Raw genomic sequence first — 11,830 nt, 5'->3', positions numbered from 1 at the left:
TAGTACTTTTATCAGTTCCTCACGGGAGGAAGCAACTATTCTCATTTTTTTTTTTTTATTGGGGGTTGAATGAAAGATTAATTACTAAAAGAGGTACACACACCACACAAACACGCACGCACAGACTGACCTGCACCAGCACAGGCAGATCCGGGGGTAGTCTCTCGGCTTCCAACCACCAGCTCACTGGCTGCTTGGAGCTCAGTACCAGGATGAGAGTTTGATGGGGGGGACGAGACAGAGACAGGGGCCTCAGGAGCACAGTCACCTAGAAGGGAAGAGATGGGGTCAGGGAAGGCAGACGCAACGTATTGGGTGTGTGATTGTGGGTGTGTCCTATTGTGAGGAACAGAGAAGGGGCACCTGTTTGTCAGGGCTGCGTGTCGCTCTCCCCACAGCGATCACATGGGTCTCTTTCTCCCCGCTCTCTCTGGCTGCACAGCCCGGGCCAGCCTCAAAGCGCTCCAACAGCCCCCGCACAGGGTGGAGCGCCCCCGCTGGAGACAGAGAGCACTGCACCTCCCCACCGTCAACTACACAGTTGCACAGACAACCAGAGGTCACTCAAGATGAAGCTACGGCTGTATACTCTGTTTACAGGGAACAATGAGGACAAACTAATATAGATTGGGTCCCTGAAGGGAGAAACAAAACACTTGATGTCCCTAAAAAAGACAATACAGAGAGACCATCCGAACTAGGAATGAGGTTTGGTAATATGCAGGATGGATGGGGTCAGCAGCACATGCACATCAGCAGACTCTCTGCTCTCACTGACAAACAGGAGCAACAAGTCTCTGTCAATCCCCCACATAAACACTCTACTGCTCCACTCGACTGCTCTGCTCTCAGACAAGCCCTCTCACTCAGCCTCTCTGTCTACGTCTCAGTATGTCTCTGGTTCTTGCTCTCTTATTCCTGGAAGTGGATGTTGGCCCACTATTACTAAAAAACAGCTTGATGTTCTCGGACTGAACAGAGCTAACTGGGGAATGCCCCCCTACTGAACTTTCAACCGTTTTCTTTAGTCTCTGAATATTCCACTTTCACTTTGCTAAACTAAAGTCTGACCTTTGAGACATAGCTCTTGAAAGCAAAGTCACTCTGGGAGGTACTTTTGAGACAAAGTAGTAAAGTTGACCTATTCAGTATGGAAACATCCCGTAGAATTAATAGTACCTCTATAACTGTCTCCTACTTCTTCAAATAATATCTTAAATAATCCCATAGCACACCCCCATAACACCCCCCCCCCCCCCCCCCCCCACTAGCACTGACTTTGCTGACAGCTACTTTATTGAGGAAAAATGTACTTACTATGACTGCGATATGTGGTTGTTCAACCTAGCTATCTTAAGATGAATGCACTAACTGTAAGTCGATCTGGATAAGAGCATCTGCTAAATGACAAAAATGTAAATGTCTTGTTTCGCTTACTTGCTGTTCTCTCCCCCAGTAGAAAGAGGCAGAAGAGAATCCACCCTGTCCCTGACACCATTATCATGACTGTTCTCCAGCAGTGAATTCAATGGGAGAGTCCCTCTTGCAACATCCTGAGGGGGAAAAGAGAGTGATTAATACAGTGGTCTAGACGGAGTCTTTAACAAGAGACCAAGTTCTCCATGTGCATAATGTTATATAGGAAAGGCTGAGAGAATGGATGGATAATATGTGTCCAAATAGAGGAGGAACACATACTAGAGCAAGGACAGAGTTTATACCCAGGGAACAAACAACATTACAAAGTAATCTCTCCCACTGGATTCTCATTATCGCTGCATTATACATTTACATTTACGTCATTTAGCAGACGCTCTTATCCAGAGCGACTTACAGGAGCAATTAGGATTAAGTGCCTTGCTCAAGGGCACATCGACAGATTTCTCACCTAGTCGGCTCGGGGATTAGAATCAGCGACCTTTCGGTTACTGGCACAACGCTCTTAACCACTAAGCTATTTTGTTGTGCTGTTGTTACATATGTCCGATAGTGTTGTTACATATCATTTGAGCTGCGTGCACCACAAGCAAATTCATTGTATCATTTCACTTTGCCTGTAAGAACCATGATCAGCACAGCATGTCAAATTAGGCTTCACTGTAGTGCCTTCCATCAGCCTACCAAAGGTTGCACCTTAGCAGAAAACTGAATGTCAGTGAATGCCAGTAGCTCGTGGGCTGTCAATGAGTAGCTCGCAAGTAGATAGTGAGAAATAATCAGTAGGCCTAATATTACATGATTAAATCTGTGAAATACTTTTCCTCCCAAAGCTCTTTACAGGCATTTATCACCATTCTGCATTTTTGCCATCTATTTTCCCAACTTCAAATCAGTTAACTCACATTGTTAAAATGTTTTCATTAAGTTACAAAAGTAAGAGTTCTGGCTGAGCCCCATATGCGAGCGCACCATGGCCGCTTCGCGGTTACAATGAAGCCAAGCGGTGTCTGTATGCGCCTATGTTCCAAATGAAAAAGCACAGGATATTTGGATCTCCATAAAACACCTCTGCTTACGGGCCTGGCTCCACGAAGGGGCAAAAGGAGGCTTAGCCCCCTCAGTTGAAAGTTGTGCCACTTCCGTTTTATGTCTCTATATAAAAATAGCAAGAAAGTTCAAATTGAGTGACAGGTTGGCGCAAAATCTCTATCTCAGCTGCGCTGTGCGCAACGCAGAGTGTGTGTGTGTGTGTGTGTAGGTGGGCTATGGAAAGCCACTTGGCGGTTAGGTATGACTCCTTTGGGTTTCCATAAAAAGCGAGAAAAAACGCTTCTCATCTGTGGTAGGCTAGGTAAATAACGTGATATGCCTCCACCTGTAATATTTGATTTAGATTTATAAGGAAGGGGTCAAGTTTGCAGTTAAAGCCCCACCACTACAGAGTTTAGTTAGCTTCTTTGCTAGTTGTAAAAGGTGTTAGTGTTATTAGCCTATTTAGCGCTAACCAGATAATCTGCCACTGCCACGATGGATATCAGAAACGAAACCAGAGGCCGCCGAAGCCAAACACAGCAGCGATGATGCTCCGCTTGAAGAGCCTACTCCCCCTTCCACAAGTGCCACCAGGATAATGGCTCCACAGCCCCCTCCACCTGTTCCTGATGATCTTGGAACAGAGAAGCCAGCCCAGGTTAGCCTAGAATCCTACCCTAGCTGCAGGCTTTCTGTCCAAAAACGTTCAATTAATAGCAACTGTTTCATAGGATGAGAGTGGCTGCAATACTCGGTTATTACAGATGCAGCATTTCGGTTCCCATGTCAAAAGTTCTGTATTGGGTCCAATGCTAACGCAGACAAGGCCTTCACCCAAAGCGGGTATTCTAACTGGAAGCATGCTATTGATAGAACCAAAGGATTCGCTAGGAATGCATGAAGCAAGGAACATTTGAAATGCACGGCACTGTGGAAAGAAAATAAAGTTTTAAGTGCTATGGGAACTGAGGTGTCAACATTTGTTAATGATAGGCAACTGGCAAGAACCCATTTTCCACTTTGACTAATTATCAGAACCTCCTCACATTCTTCTCACATTCTGGACAGTATCACACGCTTGGTGAAATGTTTCTTCTCTGTGTTCTGCCAATTGCAACTCTCAAACATTTGTCAATAACATGCATTAAAGGCTAAATCTGTGATTTCGAAACGCCTGACTGATAAGATGAGGGATTGGGCTGCAGAAATGTAACCACTCTCAAATTGGTAGAAGCTTCGGATACCATGCAATCAGGTCTGATATTCAATGAGATCGATATGATAGTATTAAACATATTTTGACTCCATTCATTGTTTGTTTACATAGACTACAAATAGGTATGTACATCTGACCTTGGCCTTGTTGCTTACACAATGCAATATGATCAAAGTCAAAGACCTATACCCACTTATCTCATAATTATCCTGTGTCTATCTTTATTCTGTGTCTGATAGCCTACACACATCATATAATGCTGTGAGACAGAATTGGAGGTCGTTGTTCGGCACCGGTTGACCAGTTTATTGTCCTTTGGTGGCGAATAAGGATCAGAGGACAGTCCAGACAACACACACCGACTCATTGAGATAATGACAAGTCAATAACTGGCGCGTAAAACACTAATCAATTCTATTCAAACTTGCCCAGAAAGAACACCACGAACTGCAAAACACCCGCCACTGGGGCCAGAAACCAACATTTTACAATTGATTGGCCTATGAGTATGCAAAGGTAAACACGTAATTGTTTTCTCTAAAAGTGTAATTTAAAACAGTTTTTATATTATTTGTCTCATGTTGCTGAATCCCTGGGCTAATTCATGACAAATATTTAGAACTTCACTCGAAGAAGAAATGGATTAGCCCAGTCACAATTCACTGCGGCTAGAACTAAAAGAAAAACACATAAAACAGGCAATAGACCTACAACGGTTCAATTTACACGGACCACAACTCACAGCACTTCGAAGATCTCTCCTAACTTCTGAATACAGGCTATAATAAAAGTCGTAACTCACCTGTGACAGTTCCCCGTGGAGCTGGACGTTGTTTGCAAACTGTTGATCAACTATTGATTCTCAGGTTGAGACCAATCAATCATTGGTTAAGACCAGTGACCACAGGATTGTGTTGCGTATATCACCGTGGGCTACACACCCTCCCTCCCTCACCTCTCCCTCTCTCGCGTATATCACCGTGGGCTACACACCATCCCTCACCTCTCCCTCTCTCTCTCTCTCTCTCTCTCTCTCTCTCTCTCTCTCTCTCCCTCTCTCTCTCTCTCTCTCTCTCTGACACACACCCCCTGTGCAAGAACACACACCCACTAACTTGGACCAATACTAGAGGAAATATACAGAAAATTGCTTTTACCAAATCTATGTGCGGATTCAGGCGTCCGGAGACACACTGGATGGCATTTCAGATGGGATATTGCCTTGACATCATCATTTCCGATAAGCCAAAGAAATCAAAAGTGAAGACAACTTGATTTTTTTTTAGGTGGGATACGGAATTTAAAAAGATTCCCGCGAAATAGTATAAAAGCCAGGGGAGGAGCAAGGAATGGGGCGATAGACTGGAGAGAGAAAAGTGAATAGGCTGTAAAAACGCACAGAAACGTAGACGGCAACAGGAAGAAGAGTGAGAGAGGATGAAGCGTAAAGGGGAAGAGGAGGGATGGTGGGAGGGTAAATAAATAGGAGAGGAAGGCTGGACTTGAGAAGTTGGAGAGGCAGGGGGAAAGTGAGAGGAATGCAGAGGGGGAAAGAAAGGAAAGCGAGATAAATGAGGGATGGAGAAAATAATTAGACCATTAAGTACACTGTAATTATTTCTATTCAATTTACAATTGTAAGGCAACCAACTGCAATAGGATTGTGAGGATTGTGCTGAACATTTGGGCATATACAGTGCTATGAAAAAGTATTTGCCCCCTTTCTAATTTTCTCTACTTTTGCATATTTGTGATACTGAATGTTATCAGATCTTCAACCAAAACCTAATATTAGATAAAGGGAACATAAGTGAACAAATAACACAACAATTACATATTTATTTCATAAACAAAGTTATGCAACACCCAATTCCCCTGTGTGAAAAAGTAATTGCCCCCTTACACTCAATAACTGGTTGTGCCACCTTTAGCTGCAATGACTCCAACCAAATGCTTCCTGTAGTTGTTGATCAGTCTCTCATGTCGCTGTGGAGGAATTTTGGCCCACTCTTCCATGCAGAACTGCTTTAACTCAGTGACGTGTGGGTTTTCAAGCATGAACTGCTCGTTTCAAGTCCTGCCACAACATCTCAATTGGGATTAGGTCTGGACTTTGACTAGGCCATTCCAAAACTTCCAATTTGTTGCTTTTTAGCAATTTTCATGTAGACTTGATTGCGTGTTTTGGATCATTGTCTTGCTGCATGACCCAGCTGCGCATCAGCTTCACAGACGGATGGTCTGACATTCTCCATTAGAATTCTCTGATACAGAGCAGAATTCATGGTTCCTTCTATTAAGGCAAGTCGTCCAGGTCCTGAGGCAGTAAAGCATCCCCAAACCATCACACCACCACCACCATGCTTGACCTTTGGTATGATGTTCTTACTGTGGAATGCAGAGTTTGGTTTTCGCCAGGCATTACTGGAACCACGTCGTCCAAAAAGTTATACTTTTGAATCATCTGTCCATAGAACGTTCTTCCAAGAATCTTGATGATCATCCAGGTGCTTTTTGGCAAACTTGAGTCAACTTTTTGGACGAGATGGGTCCCATTATGCCTGGCGAAAACCAAACACTGCATTCCACAGTAAGAACATCATACCAAAGGTCAAGCATGGTGGTGGTGGTGTGATGGTTTGGGGATGCTTTGCTGTCATTAAGGCAAAGGGTGGCTACTATGAAGAATCTAAAATCTATTTTGATTTGTTTAACACTTTTTGGGTTACTACATGATTCCATGTGTTATTTTTTATTTATTTACCCCCTATCTGCATTGAGAATGATGGCCAGGGTAGGTGCAGGGAAGATTGATTATTGAGACTACCTAAATCATATAAACTGGAAAAGCCATCTCAGTAACAGCCATCTCAGGGTGCAAAAAGTCAAACTACTAACAGATTGGATTAGTTTAGAAAAATATATGTTATTTATGTTTGTGTAGCATACGATTAATCAACCAATCATTGCAAAAACACAGGTATTGAAACAAACAATTCTGCTGGGAAATGGTTTTGAGTTGTTTTGAGCAAACATACAATTGTAATTTTACTCAACAAGCTTGTTCAGATTCAGCTCACTTGGAGCAGAGTTTGTTGATTCAACATACAATTGTAAGGCTGCAAAAGGATTGTGAGTTTGCTCAACATTTGGGCATATAGCTGAACCAACATACAGTGTTACCTTCCAAAGGCAAACATGAATTTGTCATTCGACTCAACAAGTTTTTATACATTCAGCTCACTGTGAGTAAAGATTGTTGAGTTGTCACGACTTCGGCCGAGACTGCCTCCCCTCCTTGTTCGGGCAGGCTTCGGCGTTCGTCGTCACCGGAGTACTAACCACTGCCGCACCAATCATCATCACAATTGTCTTGTCTCGTTATCACACACACCTGGTTCTAATCCCCTAATTAGTCTGTGTATAAGTGTTCCCTCTGCCCCCTTGTCGGTGATTGTTTATTGTGAAGGTTAGTGAAGCGCGTGTATTTTGTTCGACGGGAGTATTTTCCAGTGCACCTATTTTGTGCCCTGGAGTGTGTTTGACGTATTTTTGCGGATTAAAGCCTGTTATTCTGTGATTTACCCTCCTGCGCCTGACTCCTTCAACACCACTACGTCACATGAGTGAACAAATATTCACACATTAGCTCAATTTCTTGTCCTTCTGAAGTCCACCCAACTCACAGAATAACGCTGATTAAGTAATTGGTTAAATTTGCTTTTTTTTAATGTAGTATAGGCTAACACATAATTGCTCTGAAGTGTGAGTAAACAGATTTCTACCTAAATTGAAAAAGTTTTGAAAGTATTCAGAAAGTACTCAATGTAATGATTGTGTTAAATACACATTTTTAGTTCTTCTTTGCCTGTGTCGCAGGGAAACTATAATTTAATGCCATGAAACTGTTGTTAGATATGATTTTACTGTTATGTTTGCTGGTTTATTTATGTCCCAGACACACATTTTTTATCTGAAATAAATAACAATGTTTCCAGGCTGTCCAGAACAGTATTTCATATTTCTCAGCATTTTATTGGAATGTCAATCTAAATTGAAATGTATCATGGGGAAATGAGTATGTTTGTTCTGTGGACAACAATTTTGAATGTTCTTTTTCTTTGGAATAGGTCTTCTGAGAATAGGTCAGCCTTTTAACTCTCAAGCTACCGCCTGGGGTCATTTTGACCTCAGGGGCATATTTTATTTATCATAGCCCAAAGGTTGTTTATTCAATTCTTCAAATGTTTCATGACTTTATCAATTAACTTGTTCTTAACAAATCTAAATAAATGTTTAGTGTTTCTGTATCAATATTGACTATTTAAAAATTCAAGTCATTTGGGATAATTCTTACCCCAGCCAAAAACATATAAATCTGCCTATAGTAATTGGATAAATAGGACCCTTATTTGAATCTAGGTTTCTCTGGAGACATAATTAAAAGTTAACCATACCACCAGAGGGTGGAGTTGGACCTGTATCTGTGATTTTGACCAGATAGACATATCATCTGCAGAGATATAAAATTAGCTCCCCATTGAACTTTTCTATACCACGCATCGTATGACTGTGTTTAAAACCAAAATGACCTTCTTTTTTGTATATAGAAATTTGCCAAAGGTATACAAAGTCTACCTATGGTATACTGCAACACAGAACTCAGATAGAGAGCTGCATTGGAGCGTATTCTCCTCGAAAAGTAGTTATTCTAGGGCATATCTATAAAAGTCTTAATTTGAATTCAGGTTTCTCTGGAATCATAATATTAAGTTATACATATCATCAGAGGGTGGGACCTGTATCACCAGATATACCCTACTTGGCACAGACGTCAGTTCCACGTCTAGTTTAGATTTACATTTGGTTGAGTTGTCAACTAAAGTGAATTCAATCTGAAAGCACCAATTTGTAAGTCACTCTGGATAAGAGCGTCTGCTAAATGACGTAAATGTGCCAAGTGGGATAGATCACCTGCAGAGATTGAGCACCTTAAGTACTCGCCCATGGTTATAACTAGGTATTTTTACATTTTAGTCATTTAGCAGACGCTCTTATCCAGAGCGATTTACAGGAGCAATTAGGGTTAAGTGTCTTGCTCAAGACAGATTTTTCACCTAGTCGGCTCGGGGATTAGAACCAGCGACCTTTCGATTACTGGCACAACGCTCTTAACCACTAAGCTACCTGCCGCCCCAGGTATGACCATGTACATTCTTAGCTGTTGTCAAAACAGCTGATAAAAGTCTGTCAGTGGTATGACTACTTTGTAAAACTGTAATACATAAACCAGCTTCTGTCTAAATGTACAAGTAGTGCTGTATTGGTGTGTATTCTCTGAAAAATACTTATTCTACTGAAAATATGATATAAATACCAGAATTCCTATAATATCTTCCAATATTCTATATGTGCAACTTGTAATGATATTTGTGGTGCTATATCATTTGGTTGGTAGTGACTTAGTAGATGTGGGCATGCTTTTTGCAATATTTTTTGGTCATTGTCACTCAGAATCCCTTTTTGAAGTGAATTGAATCCTTTTTGTCAATAAAATTAAGTATATTTAAAATGTTGGTGTACTGCCCCTGTAAAAGGCAGTTGTTTTTACCACACAAATATGACACAATTAATATTTACCTGAAAATTCTGAAAACTAAATGATACTATAATCAAATGATGGTAATTTAGCTTTTTAGTACTAATGTGGATTGTACTTTGGAAAAAGCTGCACAAAGGATAAAGGAAAAATGCATATATTTGTTTGACAGAACTGCTAATTAACTGTAATTTTTCAAAGATAACAGTCTATTCTAGCCATCTTTTATTTCAGATAACATTTGTCACGTCTTATGATGTTTTGAGACATAAGTTGATATTTTGCTGTGATTTATGTTTTTTCCAATAGTTTATTCTTGGGGTCAAAATGACCCCAGTTGGTAAACAATGTATGTAAAATATTATGTTGGTAGCTTGAGGGTTAAATGAGCAGACATGCAATCTATCTATCAAAATAAGTATGGCCACTGAAATGAAATGAAAATTCCAGCCTTGGCTGCAATTTATGTGACCATACACTAGTTGCTATCTAGAATCTAAAAGGGTTCTTCGGCTGTCCCGATAGGAGAACCCTTTGAAGAACCCTTTTAGGTTCCATGTAGAACCCTTTCCACAGAGGGTTCTACATGGAATCCAAAAGGGTTGTACCTGAAACCAAAAAGGGTTATACCTGGAACCAAAAAGGGTTATCCTGTGGGGACAGCCGAAAACCCTTTTGGAACCCTGTAGTGCTTTTATCTTACAGGCTTTTAGGTGGATGAAAAACATCACCATTGCATACTAGTTTTCATCCTAACCAACTCACTTTTGAGTCTCAGTCAGGCCTTCTTTAATTTCCACCTTTCTATGAATAGAAAACATATTTTTCCTTCCATAGCCGTCTTTTTCGTGCAGGCTAATTTAGTCTCAGGTTCTCTGTTCACTTGGAGCTCTCAGTACATCCTCCATCTCCTTTACCTTTACACAGCTAGAGCCAAACCACCCCTGTCTAACTCTGATCACAACACTGTCCAGCTCATTCCCACTTACCGTACAGGTCTCAAGAGCAGTAAACCCCTTGTGAAATCTGTGAATGTCTGGAATGAGGACAGCATAGAATCACCTAAGGGATGTTTTCTGTGTACAGATTGGGACATTTTACATGAGTTAGACATGCACAAGTCAACACAGGTTGTCACAGACTACATACATTTCTGTGTTGACTCGGATACCCAAAAAGACAATAAAGGCATACCCAAACAACACCCCGTACATCACAAAGGAGGTAAAGGACTGGATCAACCGCAAGAGGCAACCATTCAAAAACAAGGAACAACAACAACTGAAATGTGTGCAAAAGGAGCTCAACCAAATGCTCAGAGAGACAAGGAAACAACACATGGAATCAATGGGAAAAAGGAGTTCCTTACAATGAACTCCAAAACAGTGTGGGAGTCGATGAGAACAATCACCAACATGAACCCTGCAAAAGAAATCCTTGCACACACCAGATGAGCTGACCAAAGCCAATTAATTAAATAGTTTTCATGCAAGATTTGATGTACATGACGTCTCTGTTGAGTGTGATAATGTGATTGGCTCCATTGTTATTGATGATTGTGTTCATAGGTTGGAAATCAACCTTATAGTTGTCACTAGAGTCTTCAAGCACACCTGTATGAATAAGGCAACAGGTCCTGATGGCAATCTATGCTTTTCTTCTAAAACAAGTGAAGAGGAACTTACTCCGGCTTGGTGACCTATCTTTCAGAGGTCTGTAGACTCCCACACTGTCCCATCTCTGTGGAAAAAGGCCATTATCACTCCAGTCCCCAAAAAGCCTTGTCCAAAAGAAAATAATGACAATAGACCTGTTGCTCTGACCCCCATCGTAATGAAATGTTTTGAAAATGGTGTGCGAGCTCCGTTCAGATGTGAACCCTGTGTTAGATCCTTATCAATTTGCCTATAAGCAAAGTCGTGGGACTGATGATGCAATCAACACCATCGTGCATCTCATTGTTAAGCATCTGGAAAACCCTGAGGCCTATGCTAGACTGTTATTTATTGATTTCAGTTCAGCGTTTAACACGATACAGCCACATGTCCTACTCAGCCAGTTAAAGCAGATGGGTGTTAACCCCTGTACCATAAGCTGGTACCACTCATTCCTGACTAGCCGTACTTAACAGGTTAGTGTTAACAGTACCCTCTCTGAGGATAGAGACATTAGCACGGGGGCCCCACAGGGTTGTGTGAGTTCACCCATCTTATTCATACTGTACACAAATTAATGCACTAGCCGTAATCCCGATAACTATATTGTCAAGTTTTCTGATGATACCGCCATCCTTGGTCTCATGTATAAAGATGCTGAAACTACTGTGTACAGGTCAGAAATTCAAAGGTTTGTCAAGTGGTGTGATGAGCACCATCTCATCCTCAATGTAAAGAAAACGGAGGAGATGGTGTTTGACCCCAAATCTGTCGGCAACCATGTGCCTGTGGTTGTCCACAATGCTAACATAGCACAGCTTAGTTCGTACAAGTACCTGGGTTTAATGCTCCTGAGTAAAACATACTCTGGCAAGAGTTATTTTTTCA

General features: G+C 41.4%; 1 protein-coding gene across 1 annotated transcript in view; it reads right to left on the bottom strand.

The window, feature by feature from the left end:
* Nucleotides 1-4,625, bottom strand: part of LOC311139276 (transforming growth factor-beta receptor type 3-like protein) — a 10,973-nt gene extending 6,348 nt beyond the window's left edge. Inside the window, exons 1-4 of the mRNA XM_084174163.1 lie at nt 4,491-4,625; nt 1,438-1,553; nt 364-533; nt 131-268 (exon numbers count right to left, since the gene is read on the bottom strand). Coding sequence (XP_084030289.1) covers nt 131-268; nt 364-533; nt 1,438-1,504 — 375 coding nt within the window. The 5' untranslated portion in view covers nt 1,505-1,553; nt 4,491-4,625. The remainder of the gene's footprint in view (nt 1-130; nt 269-363; nt 534-1,437; nt 1,554-4,490) is intronic.
* Between the last annotated feature and the right edge of the window lie 7,205 nt (nt 4,626-11,830).

Source organism: Coregonus lavaretus, assembly GCF_964263955.1.
Source record: "Coregonus lavaretus genome assembly, chromosome: 2".
In the NCBI taxonomy this organism is placed as follows: Eukaryota; Metazoa; Chordata; class Actinopteri; order Salmoniformes; family Salmonidae; genus Coregonus; species Coregonus lavaretus.
This window is presented reverse-complemented; position numbering and strand designations above follow the sequence as displayed.